Source organism: Mustelus asterias, chromosome 2 (genome assembly GCF_964213995.1).
Source record: "Mustelus asterias chromosome 2, sMusAst1.hap1.1, whole genome shotgun sequence".
Lineage (NCBI taxonomy): Eukaryota > Metazoa > Chordata > Chondrichthyes > Carcharhiniformes > Triakidae > Mustelus > Mustelus asterias.
Window position 1 is genome coordinate 56859173 of NC_135802.1, and position 10651 is coordinate 56869823.

General features: G+C 39.0%; 1 protein-coding gene across 3 annotated transcripts in view; it reads left to right on the forward strand.

Moving 5' to 3' along the window:
- The window catches only part of LOC144508049 (zona pellucida-binding protein 2-like), a 73941-nt gene extending 66663 nt beyond the window's left edge, over positions 1-7278 (forward strand). For all 3 annotated transcript variants that reach the window (XM_078235805.1, XM_078235815.1, XM_078235824.1), the window contains exons 8-9: positions 3154-3226; positions 6532-7278. In XM_078235805.1, the coding sequence (XP_078091931.1) occupies positions 3154-3226; positions 6532-6922 (464 nt within the window). In that variant the 3' untranslated portion in view covers positions 6923-7278. The remainder of the gene's footprint in view (positions 1-3153; positions 3227-6531) is intronic.
- The last annotated feature ends 3373 nt before the right edge of the window (positions 7279-10651 follow it).

The window sequence follows — 10651 nt, forward strand, 5'->3', positions numbered from 1 at the left end:
CACAAAGAAACTTGAGAGCAATCACATAAATATATACTTGTAATGGATTACAAGGCTTTAAGCTGGACATAGTTAATCAACCCAACGGAGGAGAACCAGCGGGGAATTCCCATCAATTCCATGGCGAGGAGGGGCCCAATGGTATTAATAAGACCTTCCTCGGGATCCAGCACGCAAGTGGCTGATATCCTGCTCATCAAGTACTGTTGGCCAATCAGAAACTGGCAGCTCCTCATTGCCATCAGGAAAGGTGGCAGCTGCTGGTAATGAACCCACCAGAGGCCAAAGATGAACGAAGGATTCCAGGCCAAAGATGAGTGAGGTCACAGGAAGAGGCCACATGTGAGGGGGGGGTGCCCAGTGGTTGGCTTTCAGCACTCACATGCCTCCCGATGTTAGGTCTCTCAATTGGACAATGACTGATAAAGAGGGAGCCCCCACAGGAGGCTACTGGCTAATCCGACCCGGTTTGCCGGGCAACCTTTGGAAGGTTCAGGGAGCTATGAGGTTCCTATTTAATTGCTGAGCCACCACTGAATTGCGGTGGGCGCAGTAATGATGAGTGTCAGTTGTCTTATTAATGAGCCTAATGTAGTGGAGTTCCCCAGTGGTCAGTGATGGGACCTGTGCTCTTCCTGATGTATCTTAATAACCTAGACTGCAGTGTTCAGGGCATGAAGATGATACACAGATCACAATCTGTCAACTGTGATGAGGATAGTATTGAACTTCAAAAGGACATGGACTGGGCAGACAATTTGCAGATGAAGTTCAATGCAGAGAACTGTGAGGTGATTCATTTTAGCAGGAAGTATATGGAGAGATAGTATAAAATAAAGGGAGAAGCTCTACAGGAGGTACAAAAACAGATGGACCTCAGTGTATATGTAGATAAGTCATTGAAGATGGCAGGGCATATATAGAGAATAGTTAAAGAATACCGTATCTTATGCTTTATTAATAAGGACATTGAGTAGGGAGGTCATGTTGAACCTTATAATAAGACACTAATTAGGCCTCTTTCTGAATACTACATCCAGTTCTGGGCGCTACACTTGAGGAAGGATGTGAAGGCATTGGAGAGAGTACAGAGGAGATTCAGAAGAATGGTTCCCAGAATAAAGAACTGTAGTTATGAGGATAAATTGGAGAGATTGCGACTGTTTGCTTTGGAGAAAAGAAGGCGGAGAGTAGACCTGATAGAAGTGTTCAAGATCTTGAGGCGTATAGACAGGGTAAATAGTGACAAACTGTTCCCTCTCAAGAGAGCTTCAAGATCTAGAGGCACAGATTCAAAATAATTGACAAAAGGATTAAAAGTGATATGAGGAAAAATATTTTCACCCAAAGGGTGGTTGGAGTCTGGAACAAACTTCCTCAGAGGATGTGAAGGTTCGATCAAAGTATTCTGCCCAGTACCTATCAAACCAATCAGGGTTAACCTGTAAATTAGAATTCCATATATATGTAGAAAAATACTAATTGTTCAAATCACAAATAATCTGAATATGATCATCTAATTATAATTCAATAGATGTTTTAAAATATTAGTTTCAGCTAAACACAATTAAATTCAAACAAGTTAGCACTGAAGGATAAAAACCTGATATTTTCTTGAATTATACAAATTAAATAAAATAATTAAATTACTCTACCTTGGGACCATCAACTTTTGAATTAGGTTCAAAAAATAAGCAATGTTAACCAACAAGATTATTTTATTTTTGTTGTGTATTGAATATATTAATTTAACGTTGATACCGCAGAAAATGCATCTGTACTTTTTTGCATATATAATACTTAGAGAAACCTTTCACCCTTCTCCTGAATTCATTTCAATAAATGCTACTTATATTATTCCATCATAAGATGTTACTGTTTCTAGAAAATCTTACATACTTTGTCCGTATTTCCTGAACAAATATAGAATCGTAGAAAGGTCATAGCACATAAGGAAGCTATTTGGCACTTAGTGCCTGTGTTAGTTCTCTGTGAGGGCAACACAGCAGCTCTCATTCCCTCATCATTTCCCCGTAGCCTTGCAAATGTTTTCTATACTAATAATTATCCAATTCCTTTTTGAAATCATGATTACCTTTGCCTCCATCACAACTCAGGCAGTTCATTCCAGATCCTGACCTTTTGATAGTTCTTTTCCCCTCATGTCAGCTTTTGTTATTTTATCATTCACCTCTGGTTTGTGATTCTTCCATTTCCACTCCATCTGGCGAAGGAGTAGCGCTCCGAAAGCTAATGGCATTTGCTACCAAATAAACCTGTTGGACTTTAACCTGGTGTTGTTAAAACTCTTACTGTGTTTATCCCAGTCCAACGCCGGCATCTCCACATTGTGATCCTTCCACCAGTGGGAACTGTTCCTTCTTACCTATGCTATCCAGGTCCCTCATGATTTTGAACACCTCTATCAAATCTCCTCTATACCTTCTCTTTTGTAAGGATAACAACCCCAGTTTCTCCAGTCTGTCTAGTTAATGAATTTCCTCATCCCCGGAACTATTCTCATAAATCTTTTCTGCACCCTCTCTAATACCTTCACATCTTTTCTAAAGTGTGGTGTCCAGAATTTATCACATTTCTCCAGTTGAGGCCAAATCAGTACTTTATAAAGGTTCATCATAACTTCCATGCTTTTGCATTTCATGCCTCTATTTAGAAGGCCGAGGATCCCTTATGCCTAATGCCTTCTCAATTTAAACTGCTACCTTCAACTAGTTCTGCATATGCACCCCCAAAATTCTCCTGTTTCAGCACCACCATTAGAATTGTATCCATTATTTTGTATAACTTCTCCTCATTAAAGTTCCTCTTTAATGCAGAGACTTCACATTTCTCTGCATTAAATTTCATCTGCTATGTATATGCCCATTCCACCAGACTGCATATGCCCTCTTAATCTTCCTGATGTTTGCAAAATCTCCACCTGTTTTCTACAAAGTGGAACTTGGGAGTTAGGCAAATTTCTGTACAATTTTAAAAATTCCAATTTAGCTCAATACTAGAGGGTAGTCCCATTAAAACAGAAATTGTCAATCATGGGCACTTCAAAAGCCTCAGATTTTTACGTGTTTGTTTGATTAATCTTATTTAATACTTTACTTTTTTTTTAACGCTAATCATTTTCATGACTCCTAGGGATCATGTACCCATGGATATTACCTGTGGCTTCTTCAGTAGGAACTTGCATCTTTTTCATCATCCTTTTGATGTAAGTATCAATTATTACTGATATGGATAAAATTATTTTTACAGTCTTTGGTCGCCACCAACGTTGCTTTAAAACTGCTGACTGAAAGTTTCAGAAGAACAGACGGATTGTTTAACTGATATCTCTGACATGTTTGTGAGAAAGCGACCATGCAATGATCCAGCTGATATTAAATCATTCGGCAATGTGTCTTGTTGATGTTACAGTGCATTGTATGACCAGCTATCATAGTTAAATACCCAGCAATGACTTAAATAGCTGGTTAATATTATAAAGTTACACTCTTTGGATTCCGAACCACCGTGGATTCTCTGAGACTCACAAGTTCATTTTATTTACAACCTTTCTACCAGCCTTGAAACACAGGAACAGGAACACAGGCCCATTCAATCCCTCAAACTGTTCCACCATTCAGTAACATAATAGTTGATCAAGGGGTTGTTGACATATGAGGAGAGATTAAACAGTTTGAGCTTGTACTCACTGGAGTTTAGAAAGATGAGAGGGGAACTGATTGAGGTGTATAAAATTTTTAAAGGGATTGATAAATTAAATGTAGACCAAATGTTTCCTGTTATGGGGAAATCTAGAACAAGAGGTCATAGGTATAGGTTGTGAGGCAGCAGATTTAAAACTGAGATAAGGAGGAATTACTTCTCACAGAGGATGGTGAATTTGTGGAACTCACTGCCCCATAGCGCAGTCTGAATCGTTGAATGGTTTCAAGAGGGAGATAGACATATTCCTAATATGTCTATACCTACCTACACCTACCTCACCACTCACCTGATGAAGGAGCAGCGCTCCGAGAGCTGTGATTTCAAATAAACGTGTTGGATTTTAACCTGGTGTTGTGAGACTTCTTACAGAGTATTTCCAAGTGAGGTACTTGGAAAGGAACTTGGAGGTGGTGGTGTGCTGGCTGTCCTTGTCCTTCTATGTGATAGATCGTGGGTTTGGGAGGTGCTGTTGAAAAATGTTTGTTGAGTTCCTGCAGCACATCTTGTAAATGGCACACACTGTAGTTATGGTGTGCCAGTAGTGGAGGGAATTAATATGTATGGTGGTGAACAAGGTGCCAATCAAATGGGCTGCTTTGGATGGTGTGGAGCTTCTGGAGTGAAGCTGACATCTCGGTTGATGGGCGAATGGGATGGTGTATGTTATGACATGGGCAGCAGAGTTTTGGCTTACCTCAAGTTTGTGGAAAGAAGGGAGATCAACCAGGGGTATGTTGGAATAATCAAATCATGGCTGAAGGTTTCAGCAGCAGATGAGTAAGGCAAAGGGTCGTAGTCAGGTGATATTTTTTGGAGATGGAAATAGGTTTAGATCCATGTCCAAGGTTGAAAACAGTCTCGTACAGCCTCAGACCATTTCCAGGGATAGAGATGGAGCCAGTGGCTGGGGAACAGAGTTTGTGGTTGTGACCAAAGAGAATGGGTGAGATTTTATGGCCGCGCTTGCCCCAAGACCGGGAAATCCTGCCCAAGGTCAACGGACCTTTGCATGCTCCGCCCCCGCCTGCTACAATTTCCATGGCAAGCGGGACGGGAAAATTCTAGTTGGAGGAAATCCAGTACTGGATGTTGGAGAAGAACTTGAACCAGGTGAGGGACAATACACAACAGTGAAGCAAAAACAAAATGAGGTACCTCATTCAATACAACACCTCACTAATTTGACAGTATAAGGAGATATTTGCTTATCTCCCACATGCCCCCTTCACTTCACATTTTTTTCAATATTGTAAGTTAAATGCCCTAAATTATTTGAGTTGGTCATAAAGCTTGCACTTGATGAAATATGTGACAAAATCTGCTATGAAGTACAGCCCTTGCTTGCTGCCAGCTGCCATCATCTTACTTTGAGAAGGGAAAATAAAGATATGTCACAAGAGTTTGGTGAGGTGTAATCAATAATTGTGTAACATGCTACTGATTTAGAATGTACACTGTGTCACTGAGTATGAAACAACAATCACAACTATTTATATGGTGCCTTTGACATTGTAAAATATAGTAAGAAGTTTAACAACACCAGGTTAAAGTCCAACAGGTTTATTTGGTAGCAAAAGCCACACAAGCTTTCGAGGCTCTGAGCCCCTTCTTCAGGTGAGTGGGAATTCTGTTCACAAACAGAACTTATAAGACACAGACTCAATTTACATGAATAATGGTTGGAATGCGAATACTTACAACTAATCCAGTCTTTAAGAAACAAAACAATGGGAGTGGGGAGAGCATCAAGACAGGCTAAAAAGATGTGTATTGTCTCCAGACAAGACAGCCAGTGAAACTCTGCAGGTCCACGCAACTGTGGGAGTTACAAATAGTGTGACATAAATTCTGATTCTAGGATCGCATGATAAAGACTCAGGAGGAAAAAAGCAGAAATATTTATGTGAAATAGTGTGACAAAATATCCCAAGGTACTTCATAGGAGCATTATAACACAAAATCCAATGTTCCGCCAAATAAGGAGCTATTAGAGCAAGTGACCAAAAGAGGTGTTGGTGTTTATAAGCATCTTAAAGGAAGAAAGAGAAGTAGACCACTTATTCACAGAAACGTACACATCATTATGGAATTAGATCCAAGATCACTACAAATAGTCCCATAATGACATGCAATAAAACATTTCATTTAGTTAATTACTGTAAATCAGTAGTCCTGATACTATATGTTAAGTTTCTTGGAATAAAGTAGGTAATTCTCCACACACTGTAAGCAACCATCAAAGAATGTTGTGTCTAACATTTGCTTGTCACTCATTCAAAGTGGATATCACACAAAAAGTTTCTAAAATACTAACTTTACTGACTCTGAGCACAATTCTCGCCAATTTCTATACATAAAATTTTAGTATCATTTGCATCCTCTCCTGTCCAAACCACAGTTGCACCTCGTCCCCGTTCTTCCAACCACTTGCACCAACTAAACCACAGGGAGGTGTGTTAATTGTTTATACACCAAGTCGTTATTTATTTATTGGGAGTCAGTTTAGCTCAGTTGGCTGGATAGCTGGTTTGTGATGCAGAGTGACGCCAACAGCACAGGTTCAATTTCTGTGCAGTAAAGTTATTCATGAGGGCTTGTCTTCTCAATGTTGCCCCTCGCCTAAGATGTGGTGATCCTCAGATTAAATCACCATCACACAAGTCAACTCTCCCCTTTGAGCTTATGGTCATCAGGGACCATTGTGACTCTACCTTTATTTATTTAAGAAAGGTAGTAACTTTTCCAAGATTAACCGTTTCATACATTGAACCGTGAGACTTACAGTTACTTGTGTGTGTTTTGCAGAATATGCCGCAAGTATTGCAAGTCACCAATAAAGGGAAAATATGTTCAGGTGAAAAAGGGAGAAGTAAAACAACAAGTGAAAACACTGGCAAATATTATAAGAAGTGTTGACCTACTGGAACAGAAAAGCAAGTTAAGACCATCTGAATTTATTGTTAGGCATTCACCAAAACACAGAGTTGGATTTTCAGATGATCAATGCATTGGTCTACTTAGTGATACTGACACTGAAACTTGTAAGACTTTTGGCTCTTTACAATCTGGTGAAACCACATGCCCAGAAAGCAGCTTTGAGGAATGCAGATCTCCATACACATCAGATGAACCTTGCTTTATCTCAAGGAATTCAACTCCACAGAAAGTAGCAGCTATCCTCAGACATGGAAGGTAGTTGTTCTCAGTGCTCATTTATTTTGTGCAAAAGTCTACATAGTTGTGAAATATCACAGTATTAATCTGTAAATTGCTGGCTGTATTGTATATTATCCTTCTTTGAGAGTGTTGTTAATGTCAATAATGATGAGAGGAAAGAAGCTTCTATTTAAGGTTGAAATTAGTATCATCTTCATGTATTTACTTTAAAACTTTAATTCATCACCTTTTAACAAAATAGTTTAAATTTTATACGTATGGAAACATAAGCATGGGAATAAAGTTTATATGCTCTGATATAGCAAAAGTTGTTGTTTGTTAATGTTAACATTACTGTTGATGAGACTTCCCGGTTGGTTAATTGGCATGAATTAAATTATGGGATGGGTGGTGGCAGGGGTGGGGGAATCTTGTTTTAAGATTAAAATATGGACCTTTGACATTCTCAAGGGTTTAAGACATTCTCAATGAAAAAGTCACTGTTAATTTTTGAACCTGTTATTCCATCTCAAGTTTATAAAGCCAGCTGTTTTTACATTTGGGATGGATGGAAACATCACCACGAGAATTAAAGTGTCAATAAGTTTCATTTTATCATTCACTTGTGATTTCTTATGTAAAACTATTAATGATGATCAGTTTAACTAAAGTTTTCAAACCTAGTAAAGTATCTTATCAAATATTATACATTATATAACTCTATTAGGCTCAATTTCTTCTCCAAATATATTTGTATTATTTTATGTACAGTGAAACTAATAGGCAAAGGAAACAAAATGATGGTATTTATAACATAGGCCAAAATAAAATAAAAACTGAAAAACATTTAGGACCTTGCACATATGATTGAAAACAGATTAAAATGGTACGTAACTGAGCTGCGCTTGAAAAGTTCAAAGTTTACAAACAAAAGATCAATTACACAATGCCACATGATAAAGAAAAACTTCTGTTATTAATTATAACTATGTTTAGAATATTTGTTGCTGCCACCCATAAAACATACCTCTTCCATGTGAAATGAATTCCTGAATACAGTTGTTTGTTTTACAAGCCTCACAGTAAAACTTGTTCACAAGTCTATGGTATATGAACTGTCCTGTTGTTCCCTTGGTGGTGGATAGAAGTATGGGTTTGTTGTTAAGATTCCACAAGAAATACTCTAGAAGAAACTTGTTTTAGTCCTACATCCTTGTTTTCAATTTGCTTCTACATATGTTTTTAATCTGCTAACTCCAATATTCAATCCTTAAATCAGTATTTTTCTTGCACAATTTTACATTGGAACAGCTGTTTGTGATCAATTAAGTATCGCAAATGAAAAAGAAATACCCTTAATTGAGGTATATACTTAACTAGATAGAACCATAGAACCATAGATATTGAAAGTCGTTAAAAATTAAATAAAAGTATTATACATATATCAATAATAAATACTTTTTCATATGGAGTGTTTCTCCTTTTATAATGTCAATGTAAGTTATTGACATTTTTCAAAGACAGTAGCTTACTTAATAATTGATATTAAATGAATTGTATAATTTCACAGTCTTTGGTTTTCATCTTTCATTAATTAGGTAACAGCTTAGATAGTATTTGAATATGTTAATTCTTTTAAAAGGTTATGGGGCAGGGACCTCTGAAAAGTGGCAATGATAAATTGCTGCTGTGCTCAGAAATTCCAACTCGACACAGTCCTACATTGCTTTCAGGATCTTCTGAGCCTAGCTTTCACAGAAATATGCAGCACCCTCCGGGAACTTAGTTGGAGTGGAATAGAGTGCGGGAGGAGACAAGTTTTACAGTACTAGCTGCTGTAAGGTAAGTTTAAAGGTCCTGAATGGGTCAATGAGAGTGAATTCTTTGAGGATGTAACTAGTAGAGTTGATGAGGGAGAGCCAGTGGATGTTATTTGTTTGGACTTTCAAAAGGCTTTCAACAAAGTCCCACAAAAGAGACTAGTGTGTAAAAGTAAAGCACATGGCATTGGGGATAGTGTATTGAGATGGATAGAAAACTGGTTGGCAGACAGGAAACACAAAGAGTAGGAATAAATGGGTAGTTTTCCAAATGGCAGGCAGTGACTAGTGGTGTACCGCAGGGATCAGTGCTGGAACACCCACTATTTACTATATATATTAATGAGTTTGATGAGGGAACTAAATGTAATATCTCCAAACTTGCAGATGGCAAAAAGCTGGGTGGGAGGGTGAGCTGTGAGAAAGATGCAGAGATGCTTCAGTGTGATTCGGACAAATTAAGTGAATGGGCAAATGAATGGCAGATGCAATATAATATGGATAAATGTGAGGTTATCCACTTTGGTAGCAAAAACAGGAAGGCAGATCTGAGTGGCCATAAATTAGGAGAGGGGAATGTGCAATGAGATCTGGGTGTTCTCCGACACCAGTCACTGAAGGTGAGCATGCAGGTGCAGCAGGCAGGAAAAAAGGCAAATGTATGTTGGCCTTCATAACGAGAGGATTTGAGTGCAGGAACAGGAATGTCTGGCTGCAATTATACAGGGCCTTGGTGAGGCCCTGTAATACTGTGTGCAGTTTTGATGTCTTAATCTGAGGAAGGATGTTCTTGCTCTAGAGGAAGTGCAGAAAAGATCTATCGGACTAATTCCTGGGATGGCAGGATTGACGTATGAGGAGAGATTTGAGTCAGTTAGGATTAATTCGCCTGAGTTCAGAAGAATTAAGGGAGGATCTCAGAAACCTGTAAAATTCCAACAGGATTAGACAGGGTAGATGCAAAGATGTTCCTGATGGTGGGGATGTCCAGAACCAGAGGTCACAGTTTGAGGATACAGAATGGACTGTTTAGGACAGAGATCAGTAGAAATTTCTTCACCCAGAGAGTGGTCAGCCTGTGAAATTCGCTACCACACAAAGTATTTTAGGCCAAAGTATTGTATGTTTTCAAGAAGCAGTTAGATATAGCACTTGGGGCGAAGGGGATCAAAGGATATGGGGGAAAGGTAAGATCAGGCTATTGAGTCGAATGATCAGCCATAATCATAATGAATGGCAGGCAGGCTTGAAGCACCAAATGACCGCCTCCTGTTCCTATTTTCTATGTTTCTAATCTCATCTGCTTTATGGCAGATAGTGCCATAAAAAGTGGGCATGATCTCCTTCGCTGTTTTCCATTTACACTTTGCTGCTTGAGGCGCTTCACTGTTCCTGTTTCACCCGGCCTGAATAAGGAAGGTTGGGTGAGACAGGGACTTTAGAATTCCAGCAAAGGTAAGTCACTAGAGTGGCAATCAGCCGGTGAGTGCCATTCTGAGTAAGTTACAGGCCATGCTGATCTTCTCTCTACTGGCTGACTCATTCACTTACACTCCTGCTCAAATTACTCAAACCCGCCCTGGAGTGTCCCAGGAATGATCTCCCATAGACTGCCTTAGAAACATGGCACAAACAGTTAACATAAGGGACAATCCCTTAAGGTACAGGACAGTTGGTCATTCTTTGCCAGAGGATTGGGTGCCTGACTGTGTCACAAAACTCCAGAGACACTGCGGAACACAAGAAGGAATAATGCACCATGTTTACAGTAACAGAGAATGTCATTCCCGAATCGATAAGAATCGTTTCAGAACCATGAACAGGATAGAAGCTGGATGGGAGAGAGTCAAACCGGGAGTAACAGATGAAAGCAAAATACTGCGGATGCTGGAATTGGAAACAAAAACATAAAATGCTGGAAAATCTCAGCAGGTCTGACAACGCCTGAT